We start from the raw sequence: 23394 nt of genomic DNA on the forward strand, positions 1-23394 counted from the left end.
ATTGCTTTTCTCCCAGTGAAATTAATGGGAGCTGTATGAGAACATCTAAGGGAAGATTTAGTTCCTGTTTGTAACAATATGTTACCCCCTGATACTGGGCCTGCTTTGAAATGTTTATTGTTAAATCCGTGTATTTTTGGTTATATCTCATTAAGAACATAATACAGCCTTGGAAAGTACGTTCTGAAAGGGTATTACAACAGGATTGGGATTACTGTTTGTGAGACACTTTTAACTAGGGGGAAATTTCAAATTCAATTTACAGTAATGTCAAAGCACAATTAATATATAGGCAATGATAAGGGGAACATGCAGAAGTACACATTGATAGCACTACATCAACAAATAAACTTTTGGTGCTAGTAATTAGGTACACAAGATTATTATATGTTTAATTGACTAAAGTGACAATTTGGAATTACATCTAGTCACATTTAATTGGATTTGGAATCTCTAGAGGAAAGGAAACGAAGAGCAGTGTGGAGAGGCAGCCATAAAAGCAAACTGATTTTCTAAAGTCTGTTAAGACTCTGCATTAATATCCATTGCACAATAGTTTTTTAATATCCCTCAGTCTAGAAAGAGTAATGCAATGATTGTCACAGACAGTGGGAGTACTAAAGCATACTGAATTAGGTAGCAAGATAGCTGATTACTTTTGGTTTGGGGTGGTTTTTTTAAGATATAGTTTAATCAAAGCTGAACTATGTCTGAGTTTGCCATAGACAAGTGATATTCTCAGACTGCCAAGCAACAGGGTGTTATACGTGTTGATGCTGTCCTAGAAGAAATGTACTTACTTATAAGATATTTTACCCACAAATACTTTAAAGCAAAAAAAGAAAAGCCAGACTAAAATATTGTATAGCAGTCATTAAATGTTTGCTCAGATTAAAATATGGGAAAGCTATTAAAAGAAAATGTAGGGTTGTTTGCTCGCAGATAGTTTCGAGCTAAAAAATGTTTACTAAAGCTTGTCTTAAAGCTTTTGATACAAACCTCATGTTACACTCTTTTAATATGACCGTCTTTAACTATTGCTATATATGTCTTTCTCTCCCTGTACACTCATTTATTCTGCTTTTGTCATCAGGAGCGCCATGATTGCTGACTATATGTACTGGCTGACAGGAGGCACTGAGGAGCATATAAGCAAGCTCATCAAACTGTATTGGCAGGTAAAAATTGATAGCCCAATGAGGAAGGAGGTGCCCATCTCACTATTAAGACCAAAATGAAGGATTACTGCTTAAAAGACTGCCGACAAAGGTAGCTCTTGGGCACATCAATCAACAGGACACTATATAGTACTACCGTATTTATAATGAAGTAGATTTTCTTGGACTAATTTTAAGGGCAAAATTCAAGGTTGTTAACCCTTGGCTCATACTTCAATTTTATGGACTGCTATAAAATTTAATTCTGGATACTGTATAGTCCCCTAAGCTATTTTTTGTGAAGTCTTCCTTCCTTAGTGACAGTTTGCTTTCGCAATTTGCATGATACTAATCCTCTGACACGCTTCCAAACTCTTCAACCGGAAGGGGAGGAAAAAATGACTGTAATGAATGGTCTCAGAGGAACCTAAAGTGCTCTGTGAAGGATGGCTGGGTAAGACCCTGGTCTACAAAGATTACTTATGTGGGGAGTAGACCATTGACTTCAGTGAGACTTGTCTCTTGAGTGATACTTATTTGAGATGGCTGTTCAGCCACATCAGCACAAATTTAAGTTTAAGGGTACCTCCTTCTGCTCTGAGGAGAGCTCTCACACAAACTTGGAGATGAATGGATGCTAGATCCTTTGCTGGGAGAGGCTTATTGCTGCAGGATCTTATCACTGCCCATGGTGTCCCAGCCTTCACAGCCCAGGTTTTAATGCAACCAAAGTGCATTTCAGAGGGACTGCAGTGTTTGGGACTCAGGTGGTGGAAGACCCTGCTGCCTCCCAGAATGGACCTGGCCCTCAGGTCCTCCTTGTCCATAGAAGGAATTTAATGACACTAGGAACAATGTATGTCCCTTGCAATAAAATTTCAGAGTCTGATTCTGATCCCATTTATTTTGGGTTTATTCTGTGAGAACATCTGTGACACCTGTACTTTATATGAAGTGGTGAAAAACATGTCTGACATAAGCCGGAGTAATAAAGATCAGAATCTGGTCTTTTACCTTCACTCCCACAGTAAATTCTTCCTTTTTAAAACTATTATTAGTTGCATTCCTATTGGTAAAATGGAATGAATCTCAGTCCTGGGAGCTGCTGAATTTCAGTACTGCTGTGAGTGCAAAGTGCATCTCATTCAGAGAATTACCCACTGGGCTAGTGTTTGCAGTGCCTGTGAACTTTCTTATATGTTTTCCAGCAGAGAAATTCTTCTGTACAGAACAGTTTGATTTTTTTCCCCACTGGGTCAGACTCGTTTAAAATCTTGAGTTCACAAACAGGTTTTACGAAGGGGTCATTTCTTCGAATGGAATGTCTTTTTTTGTCTCTTAACACTGGTATCCATTGACTTCCCTTCTTGATGTCATGGACATGAAGCTTCAAAGAATAAACCTTTAAAGGAGGCGCGGTCATAGCTGTCCTCTGCCCCAGGGGTTCAGACCGTCCTGCTGTGTAACAGGGCCGAAAAAGTGGCATGAAGGACAAGATTCATCATGATGCCTCTTCATAGAGTCTAAATCAGAAGCTGTCATTGGGCTAAGGTGGGAATGAACCACACCAGAAGTGGAGCTACTTCCAGCCATTAGCATTATCATACAATATTAGCATCATCGTACAAAATAGATAGCAAGGGCCAAAGGATTTTGGCAGTGGTAGGACTCTGGTTCATCCCTGCTTCACTCCAGAGCTCACAGCTCATTTCTCTTCCTGACAGGGGGTTCATGCGTGGGCCTTCCTGGACCCCCATGGTACCAAGAGGTACCACCATGCCCCATTCCCACTCCTTCTCTACCTTTCGCCTGAAGCTGAGCTGCTGTCATCTTTGTCTGCAGAAGCTTTGAAATGTCAGTAGAGATCTAACCATTTGTTTGATCCCCCACCGTGCTTGATTTTCACTGGGAGACAGAGATTGCTCTGCAATTTTGTGCCTTTTGTGCGTATGCCTTAGCGTGGGCTAGGCTAAGGATTCAGTGGTATCTATATGCTGACACACACGCAGCAGAGGCAGCTGGGTGCCCAGTACCACTCCCACTCAAGTTAATAGCTAGCACTTAAGAAATGCTGTTCTTGAAGATATATCCCCAGCACCAGTAACAACCTTTTCGTTCCTGAGCTGATGAGCTCTGTGCAGTCAGCATCAGGGGTGACTTCAATGTCATTAGAGCACACAGCAACAATTATGCAGTATGATGTAGCATGTGACACTGCACTGGGACTTTCCACCACAGAGAGACCAAGCAGAGGTAATATAATCTTTTTTTATTAATATTCTCTCTATTTCATGGTGTAAAGCTGAAAATAACTTGTCACGACTATACATGTTCATGTGCCTTTGTAACCAAAGCAACAGCTATTGATGCACGCTTTTCTTGTTAACTACTCCTCTGCCCCAGAACTCGCTAGCATTGGCTCACAACCGTGAGCAAAATTTTCTGAGGAGGAAGGGATTAGGTGGTGAACAGGATGGTTTGGTTTTTACTTCTGTGAAGAAAGGTTTTTAGATTAGGTATGTCACTCTTTGCTTTCATCAGTGGGTCATGTATATAATCTTCTGGTGTGTCATTGACTACTTTTTTTTCTTCTTTTCATGTTTCTTTTAACTGCTGGAAAAGGCTTTTCCTCCACACAGCCTGTCTTCTACTTCTTTCATAGCTTCAAAACGTTGTACAGACCACTCGAATCCTTCAGCTGATGTATTTACTGCAAAATATTCAGGCCCTTAATTCACATCTGCAAAGCTCTTTATTATTTATCTTACTTCTAAAGCACTGTTTTTTCTGTCCTGATCTATTCCTTATGCTCAAAGCAGTCTTCATCTTGTATCTCCTTCGGTTTTCTTCTCCTGATTTTGGTTTTATACTTTCCTTTGAACTTCTTCTATCCCAGACATCAACTGACAGGAGTCCTCTTTCTTCATACAGTCATAGAATCATAGAATCATTTAGGTTGGAAAACACCTTTAAGATCATCAAGTCCAACTGTTAACCTAACACTGCCAAGTCCACCACTAAACCATGTCCCTAAGTGCCTCATCCACACTTTTAAATACCTCCAGGGATGGTGACTCAACCACCTCCCTGGGCAGCCTGTTCCAATGCCTGACAACCCTTTCGGTGAAGAAGTTTTTCCTAATATCCAGCCTGAACCTCCCCTGGTGCAAATTGCGGCCATTTCCTCTTGTCGTGTCACTTGTCACTTGGGACAAGAGACCAACACCCACCTCTCTGCAACCCCCTTTCAGGCAGTTGTAGAGAGCGAGGAGGTCTCCCCTCAGCCTCCTCTTCTCCAGACTGAACAACCCCAGCTCCCTCAGCCGCCCCTCATCAGACTTGTGCTCCAGACCCCTCACCAGCTCCGTCGCCCTTCTCTGGACACGCTCCAGCACCTCAATGTCCTTCTGGTAGTGAGGGGCCCAACACTGAACACAGGATTCGAGGTGCGGCCTCACCAGAGCCGAGTACAGGGGCACAATCACCTCCCTACTCCTGCTGCCCACACCGTTTCTGATACAGGCCAGGATGCCGTTGGCCTTCTTGGCCACCTGGGCACACTGCTGGCTCATATTCAGCCAGCCGTCAACCCACACCCCCAGGTCCTTTTCCAGGGCAGCTTTCCAGCCACGCTTCCCCAAGCCTGTAGCATTCCATGGGGTTGTTGTGACCCAAGTGCAGGACCCAGCACTGGGCCTTGTTGAACCTCATACAATTGGCCTCAGCCCATCGATCCAGCCTGTCCAGATCCCTCTGCAGAGACTTCCTACCCTCGAGCAGATCAACACTCCCACCCAACTTGGTGTTGTCTGCAAACTTACTGAGGGGGCACTCGATCCTCTTGTCCAGGTCACTGAAAAAGATATTAAACAAGACCTGCCCCAGTACTGAGCCCTGGGGAACACCACCTGTGTTGATCACTGTGCCCAAGATGGCCTCCCACCGTCGCATCCCCCACAAGGCCTCCTCTGTTCACAAACAACAGGTCCAGCGGGGTGCTGGACCTTCACAACTCTTAAAACATCCTCAAATCGCGCCCCTCCTCGTTATTACCTTTTACATATTTCTTCTTCAGCAGTGATCTGTTCCATGTGATTGTGTACCTCCTCTTAGGCACCCTGCAAGGTTTGTGCTGTCAGATTTTTAAGGCCAGATGGGCTCATATGGACGAATTGTCTGACTTCCTGCATAAAAACACCCCAGAATTGCACCCTTACCTTCCTGCATCGGTGCCAAAAGAGGAAAGCAGAGACTGGTTTTGAGAAAGTTATGCAATCCCCATAACCCGTCTAAAAGATGATTTGGTACATGGTTGTCTCCTATTTTTCCCCCAGTTTACAAGCTGCGATCTTACTTGTCCAGTCCAAACTTCCAGCAATTTGTATTATGCATTCACCTCTGAAAGCTTGAAGATCCTTTAGTACTTGTTATCTTCTCCCTGTATATTATGTACCTATGGATCATGATCAAGGCAACTTTAAATATTCTTTTTTATTAGCTTTTTGATTAGCTCTCTTCGATTATCCCCTTTAAAGTAAATCATCTAGTTCTGGATATTCTGTACAGTGTTATGTAATATCTCATGCCCTGTGTTGGTTTTGAATATTAATACCCACCTTCCATTCCACTCTTGAGATAAAGGAATAATGCTGATGAGAGGTGAAAAGGTAATTTGCAGTGGATAATATTATTCAGTAGGTTGGGGCTTTTTCTCTGTTCCAATATTTTATTCCATGGATTGAAAATACACATTCCAAGTTAAGATGTAATCAAACGGATGGGCTTTTTTTCATAACCCACTACAGAATATGCACCAGGTGATTTGTGTATTGGCTGTTAGTTTAAAAATAGGTGAGTTAAATAGAGGTCATCACAATAAATAATAATTTGAAAGTTATTAAACGTATTATGGTAGATATTTGCAGAGTAGTAGCAGCAAGACAAAGTTTAAACCTACTTATTCCTATAGTCAGGTGAGCTCCCTAGCATTTATTGTCAGCAATGCAATTTCTCAGCTGGTAATAGCAAAACAAGCAATAGACTTGAGCTATTTCATCCCATAGAAAGAGTCCCTCTCCAAACTGTCCAGTTTTACTCACAACTTTCTAAACTATTTCCACTGGCTAAAAACTGTGCAATATACTCTGGATGTTTCATTCCACGAGTAAAAATATATCACGCCCATAGTACAATGTCAAAAATGCCCAATGTTGTCAAACATGAACTTTGCAAATATCTTGAAAGTCACAGCCTGATTTCACCAATATCTGGCCCATCTTAGTATAAAGTGCCTTTATTACCTAATTTATAAACGTCTCAGGCTTAACTCATTAGCACACTACAAATTTAATTGCTTTTATTACGGTCTATTTTATATGTGGCCTATTTTATACTGAAGCTTCAGCTCTAGCATCCGTTATGCACTTATATCCAAAGTCAATCCCATCTAGCCAAAGTCTTACACCAAGTGCCGTTGCACCAGCTACACATACGTTGCAGAAACTAACAGAACCCCAGGAAGGCATTTCAAGACTTGTAGGTTCGTATCTGTACTCTTCCATAATCATCTGTACCAGAAGCCTTAATTCCATAACATAGCCAATGTGTATTTGCTACAGCTCAAATGGAGACCTTTAATTTGTGTTGCAGCAAACTGGGATTTTTAGCTTTAGTTCCAGTTCAACCCCAGTGTTTTGGCCAAGATTGCAGCCATCACAGAGCTGCTCTTAGCACATTGAAAATACTGCTCTGTGGCTGCTGCACATGGAGCTCACAGGCTTGTGTTTCTGAGAATATTTCTGTCAGCTAAACTCAGCGTCACAGAGAAAGCTTCCAGTAGCACGTGCATTGGCTGACATGGAGGTTTGGGTATTCAGACATTTGTTTTGCTCTCTCATTGCTGTTATGAACATCAGGTGTTTCCATTTCAAAAACCTAGGCTCTTGCAAGCGCAGAGCAATACACACATCACACAATAAAGCAAATGATAACCCAGCCCTGCAAGGTGGCTGAACACCTACAGTGCAGCGATGAATGCTGTCAACTCCTTTAGAGCTCAGCTTTATCTCACACCTTGCAGGGTGACGATCCAAGGCAAGAAAGTTAAAAGGAAAAAGCTCTTGGTAGCCAAAACCTCCTCCGCAGTCTCAGCTGTGACGAGGCCCGTCAGCAGTCCTGAGTGCTCATGCTTGACCCGTGTCCTGCTATGGAGCGTAAGGTTTCCAAGCTGGCAACGGCAGGGATGTTTTGCAATCCTCCTAATGGAATGACTGATAGGAGCTGACAGGCAGCCTCTCTGGGCAGCCTGGCCATCATATCACTGAGAAAATATATTTCTCATTAATTCTTGAGGCTATTTTAGCAGATCATGCTGTGCCACACTTCACTGCAGAAAAGTCCTTTCTTTAATCAAATCGGGAGGAAAATCCCATTGAGGTCAATGACTGTTGTGTGTACAGGCAGACAGAAGTAAGTGTCTAATATGCATAAGTCCATATTGTCTCAGAGGTCTGTGGAGCTTGTTGCTACTTTAAGAATTAATTTTTAATTTTCTCATGTCAGAAAAAAGATAACATTTCTCTTATCCCTCTTCATAAAAACCGATAGGTAATCCTCTCTATTCTATACCGATGGCCATTTTGACGGACAACACTTGCCCTGAAGTACTGAGCTTTTCATTTTCTGGTGGAAACTGGGATGTAATGATTTTCCTTATTCTGCACATTAGAAGAACAAAAAGATTTTGGCCCATAAGCAGGAAGATCAGTTCATTAAGACACTGCACTGGTATCCAGATGATCTCAGTGCAGCTCCTGAAAAGTTCATGGGTTTCCTGTGTTTCCTATGTCATTGCATCATGGCTGAAGCAACTTGTTAAAATTAAAATTATTAATATTTTTTCAGGGTAGAATAGGCCTTTTCCTGTGTATGCCATTTCAGGGATTCAGACCAGTCTGGCTTTGGAATACACTATTTGTAAGACAAAACTCCCAGCTGCAAAAGTCAGCTTCATTCTGCTCTCAGGTACACTAGTAAAAATATGGAGTAATTGAAAACTGGATTGAGAAGGCAAATAAAATAACATAACAGAGAGCTTCTATCATGTTGATACTGATTTGGGAGCTTTTTATTGCTGCTGTTATTGCTGATATTTCCATTCCAGAAACAATTCTACATGTACAAAACCAAGGAATTTAACATTTTTCTTGTATTCTTTCTTCTTTAATAATATCTACCTCCACATATTTTCTACTTACTTCTATTTTTCTGGTACCAGATCATTCGTGGTAGAATAATTTTTGTTTGAATCATACTTATATTTACATGATAAGAGAAGTTATTAGTTTAAATGTCACAATTATTAATACAGATGGATTAATTGTCTCTAATTTCAGGAAAGATGGATTTATTTAATATCAGCTGAATGTAATAGGCAACACATACCTTGCTATAGTTGTTAGCTATTGAAATCCCAATATGAAACAAAATACCAACCCAATTAGGGTTTTAACTGTTAACAGAGCCCCATAAATCATGTCTCAAAGATGTTCAACAGGAACAACCTGGCCAGCAAATCTCCAGGCCATTTAAAAAACCTTACAGGGCAGCTCAAAAGTAATGTGCATATTTCACAAGTCGAATTTTCAATTCATTCTGGCTTTTACTGGGTTGCAAAGCAGAGCTTTAAGATTTACAAAAGAAACCTGAGAAATTGCCATAGAAAACCAGCCATTTTGTGCTGTTCTCAGGCCCTTATTGTTCCCTCGAGTTGCAAAGGTCCTTAAGAAGTTACACATTCATTATCCTCTTCCCTTTTTTTGTATACCACCTCCTTTCTTTGGGGAGATGAAGCTACAGGCAGGAGTTTGTGCTGTTCCCAGGATCATTACTGGTTATGTGGCTTTCCATCTGCACATCTGCTCTTGAAGAACTACAGAGGACATCAGACAAAAAGAGATAAAGTCACTTTTCAGAAACATCTCTATATATACAGTCAACTTGTCTTCTACTAAATTAGCAGCCATTCAGCCACATAAAGTAGTTTGCTATTGCAATGACTCAGGCATGATTTTTCGCTGCCCCTTTGAACAGTGCTGTCCATTTTACAGGCTAACCACATCAGTCACCATCTCTGGCTGTCTGATTCATCTCTTCACATTTAAGTCAAGTTCTCAAAATGAGTTGAGCTCAGTGCTAGGAAGGACTGACGGCTCCTTCAGTTAGTTTCTGCATTTTAGTTTCCTTTTCTTTTCTTTTTTTTTTTCCTCTTTTTGGGCTAAAAGCCCTGAAAAGCCCCTACAGCAAGTATCCCACGTTTCTCCCAGGAGTATTTCCTAGCCAGGGTCACTCCCGGTCTCCCCGGCACTTGCCTGAATCAACGGATGGAGGCAGCATCCAGGTGTTGGCCAGTGGCTCTGACTACATTCATGTAAAGCACTCAGCAATGCTCAACCTTTAGCTCTGCCTGTCTGAGTTAAGACGTCTCTCTGAGCCCAGGATACCAAAGCAGTTCAACTGAGCACAGTTTGTAATCCCCTTTCACAATAAAAACCCTGCTGTTTAAACTGTGACCCGTTCCTGACATAGTGGGAGCCGTGCGGAGCTGACCCAACACCCGCCGAGGGCTTGTGATGGCGAAAGGCTTCTCCCAGCATTGGAAGGGCAGTCCTGCTGCTCAGAGCAGTCACAGTGAATTGCCTTATTGGAATTAGGGTATTTCTCACCGTGAAAACTCTCTTATCCTTATGAAAGGGGCAATATTAAAAAAACTGGTTAAAAGCTATGTTTTTGGCCAATAGCTTCACATGGAGGATAATTGGCCTGTTCACGGGGGCAGTTCTTTGATGTTTGCATCCACTACCTGACTGCCCCGTTGCAGAGTTATGTCTGCCTTTGTTACCACGCCAAGGAAGCGTGTCTGCACCGCAGCTAGCTGGGTGGCTGAGAGCCGCCAGCACGGCACGGCACGTCAGTCACGCTGACCATCCACGGGAGCTCAGCTCGCTCCGCTGGACCGTCTCTGCTCACATCGCAGCATCCCAGGGAGTTGTGAGGCCCCGGCTGGGGCAGGGGTAGGTGGCCCAGGCCAGGAGCCACCTCTGCAGGGAGGCTTGGAGCTAGAGCTCCCGCCTGGTACAGATCCACGTGGTAGATACCGATGGCAACAAACCATAATTCCAGCAGGAACAGGGGCTCACCTTGCCAATGCTCTGGATCAGCCTTGCAAAGCAAATATAGCCTCTGTTTCTTTGGTCTCAGAGTCTCTCCAAAGAAACACTGGAATCCTTCACATTTACCCCTGTGCCGAGATGAAAGGGTAAAAGATCCTCAGTTGGTAGCAAGTGAAACAAGAGCTGAGGACTCCTGCGGCACTCTCCATGCACGTGAGTTTGTGAGACTGGAGGAGGGGCTTGTGGGCAGTGAGCTTCCCTGAACTGGAATTGCATTTCCACATTTTTGCTCAGTCCCTGCTTTCCCACCCGCCGGCATCACGGACAGGGATTTTCAAGAGCAGCCTCCAGCCTTTTCCATACTCTATATATTCCGGGGTTTTTCTTTAATGAATAGTAATCTCTTCAGAAGAGTATAAAGCATGGATTTCTTTTCTCCCAAAACATAAAGAGATACTTATTAGAGTATCAAACAGATCTTGAAGCCTAAGGTAACCCATCTGCAATACCTCTGCCTCTGCCTTTCAGAAGTCAGCAGAATAGACGGATCTATCGCTGTGGTGCTCTGCAAATCCGCTTTCAAAATATACTGCATATAAAATAACTCACAGAGACTTAAATACGTTAATAACTTAAGAACCTAAATAAGCTGATATTTGATGTGACCTACATTAGTGGGGAGGCATTACATGGCAGATAAGCAGGAAGTTCTCATCTATTGTATAATACATGATTTATTCATACCATAAACATATTGAGAAAAGGATATGCTCTGGCATTCTGTCTACTTATTTTTCCCATAGAAAAAAAAAATTATGTAAGAAGATCATGCTGGTGAGAAGATATTCAAATCACAACAGCAACAGACTTAGTGGCAGGGCTGCCAGATACTTCTTTATGGTTGGAAAGATATAGAGAAAAGCACATAGGTTGCACCGCAGCGCACCCATAATTCTAACTACCAGCCTAAGAGTGGAAGCAGTTCATAGAAGAGGCTAATGGCTTTACCCTGACTGATATGATTGCATTAATAAAAATCATCAATAAAAGCATCAATTCCTGCTGTACTGTAAATGAGACAGTGGCTGAGTGTGCACTGCAGCTGCAAGATAAGGCATTAGAAAGATATCTAAATTTTTGGCTAATTCTAGATGTCAAGATAATTGGATTTTCCAAATTAAACCTTTCTGTAGTTAAAGAGGATTAAGGTTAGGGACTGTAGCTGGGAAAGCTACTGTCACTGTTATGAAGAATTTGCTGCTACAGTGCCATTTTTCTTCTTCTATGTCTGCTCTAAGCAGGCAAAATGGCAAGAGCTTCATGAAAATATTGAAGTAGTTATATCATTTGCCATCAAAAGTTGGCGTAGGAAAGCTTTGTTTCTTGTGCATCTACCTATCATTTTATGAGCTCTTAACAGAATTTTAGTGGGTGTTGAAAGGACAATATAAGATTGTTTAGACTAAAGTTTAAGTTTTAATATAAGGTCTGTGAAATGTAACATTACTAGATATGGTAAAATGTAAGGATATTGCAGATCCAAGGTGCTCAAAGAAGAGGAGTATGTGGTGTTGGCTCAAATATATGTTTAAACCCTTTATCAAAACAAAGTTTGTTGTTTAGGAATGCCTTTTGGATTTTTAATTGTCACAATAGCGATGTACATCCCTCAAACCTTGTGAACACTTGTGTTTCATGAAAGAATTAATCAGTATTTTAATAGAAGTGCTGACAATATAAATACTCTTTGAGACACTTTGTCTCCAGATGGTTTCTCTGCAGACTTTCTCTGATTCCCCACACTTCCAAAACAGGGCTATAAACCTCCTGACATAGCAGAGCATGAGTCAGTCCCACAACTACAAAAAGAACTTTTCCCTATCATCAGATTATTCTGCAGCCTCTTCTTGAGCGAGTTCTTGCATCTTCGCTGAAGCAATAGATTTTTTTCACTGCTGAGGTGAACCACCGAATTCAGTGGACTCGTGTCAATCATGGTCCTTACATTATTGTTCATGGCTAGAGGAGCTCTTTCTTATGGTTAAGGTCATCTCAAGGACTTCACATTTTCTAACTAACTCTGCTGGAATTGAAGGCTGGAGTGTAACACCATGTGATATCACTGCAGAGCTCCCTTGCAAGATATGCAAAAAAATCGTATTTCTTTATCATCTTTATCAGTTTGGCTGCTACCCCCATACTCATGCAAGAGCCTGACACTTCTTCCACTCTGAGGCCAGAACAGCAACGTCCTCCCTGATGTATCTGAGAGGACATTGCAGAAAGGACCCTTCAGATGGAAAGACACCAAAACACATGGAAATGGGAAAAAACAGTCATCCTGTCCTCTCTGCAAGGACTCTCCTGAGAGTCCCTTGGAGCCCTTGCAATCCTCTCCACAGCGTGACTGTATCTTGTGTAGCTGCATGGTGTACAGCACAACAGATGATGTTCTGTAGGCATCCCTGTTTCCTGAACACGTTGCCAGATATTCATTCACAGGTATGAACTTCAGTGCGTAAAGGTTTAAGCAGAAAAATCCTTAGGGATTTCATCGTATAAAGTTTTCTCCTCCAAAGTTTTTATAGGCTGAAGTTTTATATCCTTAAAGACTTTACCCCATAAAAATCCAAGAGGATAATAAACCAAATAGCATCTAAGTCCAGGGTCAGCAGCTTGGGGAAAAAAAATTCTCTTGGGTAATAATAATACCTTCAGTAGCAGTATTGACCAGAAACTACGGATCTATTCTTTTCCCCGTTGGCTTACATTTTACCGTTATTGCCCTCTGAGCTAGTCACTATTTGCACGCTGTGCAGAGTAACCATGGGTACATGGCAATGCAAGGATATTATAGGCATGACTTTGAACTGCTCTTGAGGATGATAAAGCCAAAAGTGAACTCTGCAGGCAGAATACAGAGCTTGTCTGGTCCAACCACTCACATTTTCATTTTGCTGCCTCACTCCACATATATTTGAAATCTGAAGTGTATGGATACACCTGAAAACACATTCACCTGCTCATATTAGTCACCATCCCTAGAGGTTTTTAAAAAACGTGTGGATGAGGCACTTGGGACATGGCTTAGTGGTGGGCTTGGCAGGGTTAGGTTAACGGTTGGACTTGATGATCTTAAAGGTCTTTTCCAACCTAAACGATTCTATGATTCTATGATAAATCCAGATGAGGAAATGGCTGCCAAGCTCTAGAAAATCAGCAGAATACCCAACTTCTCACACAAAATAAGGCTGACCTAATTCTGTGGCTATATTTACACATGAAATTCAGTAAAACTTGAACAAGTAGGCCTCTGCTTTTTTAAAAATGTACCTTGGAAAGCTAGATCAGTACCATTGTTTTGCTACTGATCCTCTAAGGGCCCTGAACGACAAGATAATTAAAGTCCATAGAAATATGAAATCCTAAAATCACTTTTCTATAAATCAGTGCAGACTGGTAAGTATTCCCGCAGGGAGGAACGGGCACGGATCCATTCATGGGCCCCCGAGCTCTTGGCAGGAGGACACACTTGCTATTTTCTGGTCTGATACTTCCAGATCTGTGGCATTAACCATGGATAGCACGGCTGTGCCTGTGGAAAGCTGGAACTCCTTCTCACGGGGTGCGGGGGGACGACGACACGTTATTACTGCCCCGGGTGGTCATGATACTATTACACACATTTGAAGCTTGTTAATTTTCCAGGGCTAAATAGTGCCCACTCCAGACTGCTTCCATTCCAGTAAATGCAGGATTATGGCATGGCTAAATATAGTAATCGAAAATATAACCAAATCCCCAGTGATACCCTCGACATCCAGGCAGCGTACTCAGTGTAACAGCACTCAGGCTGCATGTATGGCAGCCTATCCCAATATCTGCTCAAAACATTTATAGTATTTCTATGGTATTTCTGCGTACCCCATAGCAATAAACACGATGGAAATAAACAGACATAAGACCATATCAGAGGACCTGTTGTCTAAAGCCATTAAAGAGAAGGACACAGATACTTAACTAATTAGCACTCTCAGGCTTCCATTCTGCATTGATGGGAGCAGTCGTCAGCTAAACAAATGACTCACAGAGGCACACTATGTCTTGGATAATTTTACATAGGTGGAGGATAGACTTGAGAACAAAAGTGAGGATTTGTCAATAAAACACCAAGCTGGTCCCATAATGATACTTTCTGTGAATCACTTCAGTGTATAAGGTGATCTGGAAGATTGATACCCCCTGTTAAAAAGTATGTATCTTTTCCTCTCGTACTTTTCTGGCCACCTCTATTAACCTTATGTTAATATTGTCACTGTTAACCATGTTTACACTTTTGCCAAGATACACTAATGAAGCCTTGCAGTTCCCCCAGTTTCCAGAAAGGACTGCCCATGTCAAGAAGACAAAATCTTTGTTAGCAACAGATGCAGCCAAAGCAGCACTGAACATGGTCTTACGCAAACCCAACCCAGGAGGAATGCCGCTCAACCTCCCTTGCACGGATCGATAAGAGAACCAAGCAAGGCTGTTTCCAGGCTGGTAGCTCCTCCTGGCAGTTCCAGCACTAGTTCATTGGAGTCCACGGAGTGTGAAATCCACCTCTCCGCATAAGACCAGCACAATGCATCATTTGAGTCATTTTTAAGGGATGACAAGGTTCATAAGCTTCGTGTTGCCCTCTGCACAGGAGTAGATTTTACTCTTAATGCAAATGGTGTTTAAATGCCATATTTTAAGACTAATATTCCATATAGGCACAGTGTCTGATTCATGCCAACCCAAGGGGTAATATGAATGCTTAGTATTGTTTAACCAGCTCCCAAGGACTGAATAAAACCCTCAGATGAAAGATGTGACCTTCAGAGAGCATGGAATCACTTTTTCTTGTCATCTAAAAGATAATTTAGCTAATACTTTTCTCCTCATTGAAGACATAGACTTGCTGCACAGAAAACTGTTTACAAATGTTCTTTCTCCATTAAATTGATTTTCTGAGTATAGATAGGCAGTGTTTTCTGGCACTAATTTAAATTCCCCTCTAATTAATATTCAAGAACAAAATACGTTATCTTTGCATGACTGTGCAATTATTAAAGGGAAAATATCATCTCTGAAAGTAATTATTTTCCTTTTTTTTTTTTTTAACTAGCCATTAACCGACATGAAATGTATCATTTCTTTGCCTTTTTTAGGCTATGATTGAAGAAGCCATCACTGGAGAGGTATCTTTTTCAGTTATGTACACACCATTCGTTGCAGAAGTCAAGGCTGACAAAATAAACAAGATAAAGGACATGTTTGCTAAAAAGCACCCTGATTACACAGAGCACATATATACAGGTAACAGCAGATTTCACGTGCTCTTGAGCACTGTATACTGTTTGTGTGTGTGGCTGACAAAAAGAGTTTGAGAGAGCCTGGAGCATAAGCCTTTACTTTTCTACACTTCTGCGGGGGAAATTAACTTCTGAGATTTGCTGTATGATTGTACATGATTTAGGTAATCAAATCAGCACTTAGGCAAAGCACAGACTTTACACTGCAAATCCCCATAAAGATGATTTTTATCCATAAAACCTCATGTTTCAGTTGTTGAATTTCATTATTGCAACTAATCTTTTTTTCAAAGGTGCATTTGCAGTGAGTGTATTGGGGTAACAGTGAGACCCAGGATCATTCCCATCACCGTGGTTTTCCGTCAGTCACCGACGGTCATCCCTGCAGCAGGGCCTTCGCTTTCCAAAAATATCCTCCCTTCTGCAAGCACTGATGGACTGACTGCCACCTTTGAGAGCATCTCAGCTGCAGGGGTGGGAATAGACAGCCAGGTTTCCTTTAGCCTCTTGAAGACAAGTAGGATCCAGAGTGAACAAGGGCTTTGCAGAGCCCGTTGTCATCTCCTGGCAGAGGGAACTCAAATAGCATCTCCTGGAGTAAACAGACACTTAAATTCTGGTGACCACAGCCTTATTTCAAAAGGAATGGGCATGACATTTTGGCAAAGGAGAGGCAGGGGGATATAAAAGGCATTTCTTACTATCGTTAACCTGGTGACCTGGAACACAGTTGACCCTGATAACGTTTGGCTTTAGGTTGGTGATTGAGAAATGTAAAGGGAAAAGTACATTTCTCAGGTCAAATTCTAGAAAGCCTCTATCTTCGTCACACAAAGTAGATGTCTAGCTCATCCCTCACTGCCGCTTCCATCGGGGTGGTCTGAAAGGCTGAGATGCTGCCCGCTCCCTGCAAGAGTTACACCCAGGTCAGAGACGATGGCTTAGTCCGTGTAGCACTGCTGAGCCCCAGCACTCAGCAGATAAATAAGGCTTCCAAAAGGATACACACTGTGTCTTTGGGGAGGAAAAGAAAATCTCTTTGAAAAACACAAATAGGAATTAGGAAACCAACTGTTCACCACAAAACTGTACAAATACTTAACACTGGTAAACTTGTTTTGATCATTTTTGTTTTGCTTTAGGAAACCAGTATAAAACAAGACCGTGTTTTGCAAGTTGCAGATCACCCATGTATTTGGTTTCTGGCAGTAGCTTTGGGGTTGTTTGAAGAGGGAAAATGAGGACATATCTATCATGGAGGTTGTAAAATCCCTGTCTACTGTTTATTCGCTGATGTGACTTTGTGGAGAATTTCCAGGGACAAAACTGTTGGCATTAAAAAGAGCGTAAAATAAAACTCCCTGAATCTGATTTTAAAAAAGATAAATTCGTATTCCACATAATCCCCTCAATTTACAGCAAGGGTGAGGCTTCCAGGAGCACATAAGCAGCAAAAGTGTGCAAGTGTTGCACTGAAACTCAGTTTGTGTTCATAAATCACTGAATGACTCTGAAAGTGTCACCAGTCATTTTCTCACTCCTCCCAATAAGGAAAAGGAAGAAAGGGGGGGGAAAAAAAATGTAAAATATCCCAGTCCTATAGTACTTTAGTCAATCATAAAACAGATTGAATAGAGCCAGTTCTGCCCTCAGATATGTTTCTTTGCAAAAATCTATTGGTTAAAAGACTTGCTTTAATCTTACACAAATTTCTCTGAGTGCAGGTTCTGGGATCACTGAAGTTTCTAGGAATTAAATGGGATAGATAGCCAAGAAAAAACAGTATGGGTATCAGGGGTTTGAGAGTGCAGTGGTGTGAGTGGTCTCACACAGGTGGGACCTCTCCCAGCCTCCCTCCTTTCTGTCCTGGAAACCCTCCCAGACAGAGCGGACGCGGCTCCTTTCCCTGGACTCGATGCTGAGATAACTCACACCAGTGTTAGGTGAAGTCAACCTAGTAGGGGTTTCTCGACTTATCTATTCAGATCTGACCTAAAATCACAGTGCCCGCCAAAAAAACCATCGCAAGCAACAAGTTTAGCTCCCTGTCAGTGTGGTACCACTGAGCCTTCGACCTGCAAGTCTGTATTTCACATGAGCTAAGCCCCATTTTAACAGTGGGTGTGAAATACCAGATGTCTCATGAACATATTTTAAATAACCTTCCTATTCCATAACAATCATCCATCCAATTTTAGTCTACGTTCTGCTAGAGTGTAAGGACTGAACTGATTTCAAAGTTTTCCTTATTTCCAAGGAAAAGGAGCAGATACACATTTAAATCCAAGTACACAATGCAGTTTGTTGCAAAATTGAGAAACCATCAGAAGCAGAACATGCTGCAAGGGAAATATCAGGTCCACTCGCTTTGATTTATATAGGGGTAAGTCCGGAGAGCTCTGAGTGGGTTTCTCCATTTGTCACTGTGACCGCACAGCCTGGCATCTTAAAAGCAGAACTCACTGAAAACAGAGCACTCCTTTGTGAAAAGTGACACTGACATTCAATCTAGGTTTATTTTTTGCAGGGGAAGAGGAGGGAGGAAAGGACTGGTCTGGTTCCCCAAGGAAAAGTGGTTTATACAATTGCTCGAGCATCTGTCCTCGCTGAGGTCAGGGCAGACCGACTCAGCTGACACACAGGTTTTTTGGCAGTAGCAGTCACAAACTCCGGACAAGCCACAGCACAGGCTGTCACATGCCAGCTGGGTGGATCAGCAAGGACATGCAGGAAGCCTGGGATTATGGTGGTGGTGATGGTAAAAGCACAAATCCGTAGGAAATCAAACCTCATAAATTCAGGGAACAACAAAAGGGCTTTTTTTGCAGTTAAAAGATCAGGATGTTATGTTACTCAAGTGTTGAGTTATTAATGCTTTGGATGATCAGCATTGAAAAGTGCATAAATAGGAAGAACTTGTTTTATCTTACGCATCAGCAAAATTTAAGCTGTTGGTGAGAAAGGTTGCAAAGTCTGGAATTTCAAAACCCAGTTATAGCTGGATGGGTTGGTTTGGTCACCTTTGTTTTGGCAAGCTTTCTGGATTACATTTCACTCCTCCTTAAACTTACTATTTTTTCCTCCAAAAAAGTAACTTCTCTTGCAACTGAGAAGCAATGTGACAGCGGAAATTATTTTTGTGTCCCTATTTCAGATCCTCATGGACTTCACATCTTGCCCCAGACAGCTGAGTGGCCCTCCCTGCCTCCCCAGCAGTACTTACTGACTCTGGGTTTCAGAAACAAACATATTGGAAAAATCATGGAAAGGTGTTCAAGTAGAAAACTGCCAATCTTTTCAGGTACGCCAACTTGCTTAATAGCTGAGATAGCTCAGGGGTGACCTCCACGATCCTTGCTATATGAGGGGGGTCGGGGGGTTTCTCGGGACCCATTTCTCTGTGTCAGCAGCCGTCCGGACAGCTCTCCCCATCCTCCTCTCTCCTCCTCCAGTTTACCCATCGTCTTGCTAGATCCTCTGTGGAAAACGTATATGAATAAACACAGTATATGGTTTTGTGATTTCATTTCCTAGACCGGAAAGCACCCTTCAGTCCTCTCACAAAAGAAGAAACAAAAAGATATTGGGATAACACTGGGAAAAAGGTTGTGTCAGTAATGGATTTTATAAGAAGCACCAAATTAACTGTGAGTATAAAATTCACTTTCTGGCGTGTAGTTTGTGTGGCAGCAGAAGCCTGTGCGTGTGTGAATGACATGTGCTTTTTGGTGGGTAATTCATTCTGCACATGCTCCTCCTGTGTCCAGAAATGCTCAGTGAATGGCATTAGGAACAGAGTTCAACTGGGTTTTAGATACTTTTAAAAAGTAGCCCTAATTATTTAACAGTGTACCCAGTCTATTTAAAAATCACTTTGCATGCAATTTTCTCAAATGTTTATGGCCTATTATATTATATCCCTACTTCACATAACCGCCAAAACTACTATGTTCAATACCCGTAGTACACTACACATATCACCAGGATCTCCATCAAGAGTTAATAATTGCTACTTGAAGCATTTCTAGTGATTTAGATCCTGATCCCTATGTAGTGAAGTATGTGAAATAACCTTCAAATCTGTTACAACCATATTGAAGGTATATTAGTTAATTCTACTCCATACTTTCTTCAATAATGTACACAGCTTTTTAGCACCATGGCTTTTGATTAGCACAAAAGGTCAAAAATCAAATTTGCATGTAGACTAGACTGTTTTAATGCAATTCTTAAATTATTCTCCTGAAAATAAGTGGAAGAAGCCTCTCCTCCCCAGATTGTAAATGCTAATGTTAACGCTTTTTCCCTAGCAATAACAGTTTTTTAGTTTTCTGTATGTTGAAGGAATCAGAGCCGTTTCCTCGTCAGGGGTGTCTTAGCAAATCACAGGATTTATATTCTTAGGTTTTGATACCAGATAGGAGGTTGACAAAAACTGCTACTTAGCAACCCCTAGCAAGGAAGAAACATTAGCTAGATATTTGGGGAAGCCATATCTCCTTTACTCTCAGAGAGCAGCTGATGAAACAACAGTAAGTGCTTGAACTCACATGCTTAGTGGGAGGTAAAGGTGCTTAGTGCTCCGTCAAAATGGGCCCTCATAAAGCTTCTGCATCGGTGTGAGGCAGGCGGAGCAGGCTGAGGGCAGACATCCCCAAGGAAACACACAGCTGCTTCTTTCCAGTTCTTTCCTGAAGCCATGTAATATTGGCTTCAGATGACCAAAAGCCCAAGTTATTGATGTGCAGGCTAATAGAAGTGGCATCTTTGGGAAAGTGAAATGTCTCTTATTGCTGTGTGCATTGCACTTCAAACATTTAAGAAGCTAGAAGTATAAATAGACAGTGGGTTGGGTACTGGATACAGAATAAATAGACAGTGGGTTGGGTACTGGATACAGAATAAACCCCTGGTCTTTCTGAAAGCCTCAGTAAAACTCTAATTTTCTAAATTATTCTCAGACCCACAGTTCTCTCTTTGGGTATAACAGAGAGTTCTCAGAGGTGAGATTCCTCTATTACATTTATGCAGTTTCTAAAGAGTACCAGGAAGAGAAAAAACTTTGAAATTGGATATCTTTTGGATTCCCCATAACCACCCTATTCTGTAAATGCATTTGGAGGAACAGGACCACATGGTTCAAGCAGTGGTATCCAGGTATAGGATAGCATCTGGAGTCCAGGGTATCGGAAAAGAAAACAAACCGATCACATAAGATGAGAGCGGAGTGGTGTGTTAGAATTGCTCAAGCCAGTCCCCACTAGCTGTATGAATTTACACCGCTCCTACACAGTAATATTTTCTACCACCTCTAGACCTCACCTCACACTTTTCAGTATTTTTGCTGAAACAGAAGAGGGCTCCCAAAAATACAGGGTGAAATCCCAGCACTGCTGACGTCAGCAGCAAACTCGCCTTTTTTCCAAGGAGGACAGCATAGCATCCACGTGGTTCAGGCAAGGTCTACCCAAGTGCCGCCTCCAGCAGCAGCCAGAACGGGATAACAGGTCTGAACCATAGTCCCACAGATTTATAACCAGCCACCGGGGGCTCAGTATGGGAGCTTTAATGGAGAGGAGGAAAGCCCCAAGACATTAGAAAATATCACTGAGTTAGAACAAACAGCTGCAAATTCCACAGCCATTATCGGTGGAACCATATTCACTTTCCCTTCGGTTTTCATAGCCTTGAATGATCTGGGCAAGACAGAACCTCTCACCCAAAGAGCAAATGACAAAGCCAATTATACCTGATAATACAGATAGGCACAGAGCCAGAACTGCTCTGCTCCTGGTGATTAAAATCTCTTTATGGACCTGGCAGAGATTTGGCCACTTTTGCTTCCTTGAAAGTATTCCAAAATATTCTTCAAGCTAGAAATATGATTCCATCATATTTCCGTCACACAACCCAAAAACTTCTGGAAAACAACCTTCAGATACAGACTCCAGCTTTACAACCTACTTTAAGAAGATAAAAGAATATATTTGTTTTTAATAGAACAAACGTTCCTTTTTGCCCTCTTCTTCATTTGCAGACGCAAACGTACTATCCAAAATGCTTGTCCTAATCAATTTTTTTTTGACAAAAATATCTTGGTGCTAAAGCAGAGCTTATTAAATGATGGCAACACTTAATATAAGTCAATTCTTCCACCTCAGTTTTGAGCTACACAACCTAGAGCTAATTATATGATTTATGTACACACCACTCTTGGTAAGATGTGAAGTTAAAGGTTAAAAAAGCAAAGCATTTTCTATTGGCCCCCCTTCTTCATAAAGAACAGCCAGTCACATTTAAATCAAGGGGACATTTGTGTTTTGTAAAGCAAGCAGTGTGTGAGAGGAGATGTCACAGTCTGGTCCCCACGCAGCATTGTCGGCTGCTGGTGGGGAAATGCCATAAACTTCATCTACCCAGAAATACATACCATGACACAAAGGTTATTGTATGTGCCGTAAAAATATATATCAGTCAGACCTTCAGCTGCTCATACTCCAATCAAGATTACCAGCACTGACAAGTGGTTATTCTATCAAGTGATTTCACCGGGGTAATTTCCGCTGCTTTGTACACGCCAAGTTTGCCTTTCTCCTGCTGTAGTCCCATGTCGACGGCACATGATGCTACTTAACAGGAGAACCAGTGGCCAGAGGGGCTTATTAGACTGCTGATATTATAAAGGTGAACAAAACCTACCATATGATTCACAGCATGATGCGTACATTTACAGATCTCACTGTTTTGTTGTCTATTTTTCAAGTGGAGGGAAAGTGTTTACTACACACAGATTTCAGCATACATGTTTTCTGGAGGATACCAAGGGCATTAAAGAAACATTATGATGGATTTTTTCTGCTTGTTATTGCAATACACTACAGAGCTGCTTGTAAGGCATAACTTCATTCAGATTTGAGCTGAAAAATAGTGGTAAAGACTCCACAATAGAAGAGAACTACTGGGGGGCATTCCAGACTTTTGTGAAATGGTGCTCTTAAAGCTGATAGCTAAACATGCCACACATACTGGATATGACAGATCCTGCTTTAAATCCAGGTTGACCAGCCGCTTTGCTTTTCTTTTTTTTTAGCACTCAGCAATTAAACTTTATAATTAGAAGTGGCATAAGGGATGACTCCTTTCCTGAGTATAGAGAAAAGCAAAAAGTGGGGGTATCATCCCAAAATTCTCAATACATGAAAGGACACATGATTCACTCCTCTCACACGCTCTCCAGCTCCTTTTTGCAATGAAAGCCTGTCCTGTCTTTGCTCTGGTTGTTAGTGCTGGCTATTTAGCAATAGCAGGTAAGCTCCATCCAGAACAGGCTGATCTGCTTTTTGTAGATGCTTTTCCATCCCAAAGTCAGAGGAATGAGGATGTCACAGGGCTGATCCTCAGGCATCAGGACCTTATTTCTCTCCTAGAAGGAAGGTCTTCAAAGATGCCTCTGGGGATAAACAACCTTTTTTTTCAATTTAAAGGGAGTTCATGCAGCAAAAAGTTTTCTGGGGAAAGCTCTCTCTTGGGAGGACCCCCGCCTCAGGCAAGACTGCCCATTATGAATAAAAAGTCCTCAAGATAATGTCCATCAATTGCTCATACTTACTTTTTTCTTTAAATTCTCCTTGGAATACTGGACAATAGGGGTGAGGCCCATCCAGAAAGTAGCAGCATCACAATTTAATCATTTATTGTCTTAATATGTTACTGCATTTCTAAACAGGA

At 41.8% G+C, this 23394-nt stretch overlaps 1 protein-coding gene across 1 annotated transcript in view; it reads left to right on the forward strand.

Moving 5' to 3' along the window:
• Positions 1-23394, forward strand: part of SPATA16 (spermatogenesis associated 16) — a 98549-nt gene that overhangs the window by 53985 nt on the left and 21170 nt on the right. Inside the window, 4 exon segments of the mRNA XM_059822873.1 lie at positions 1094-1178; positions 15523-15670; positions 18821-18967; positions 19201-19313. Coding sequence (XP_059678856.1) covers positions 1094-1178; positions 15523-15670; positions 18821-18967; positions 19201-19313 — 493 coding nt within the window.

The sequence above is a fragment of the Gavia stellata genome, chromosome 11, assembly GCF_030936135.1.
Source record: "Gavia stellata isolate bGavSte3 chromosome 11, bGavSte3.hap2, whole genome shotgun sequence".
In the NCBI taxonomy this organism is placed as follows: Eukaryota; Metazoa; Chordata; class Aves; order Gaviiformes; family Gaviidae; genus Gavia; species Gavia stellata.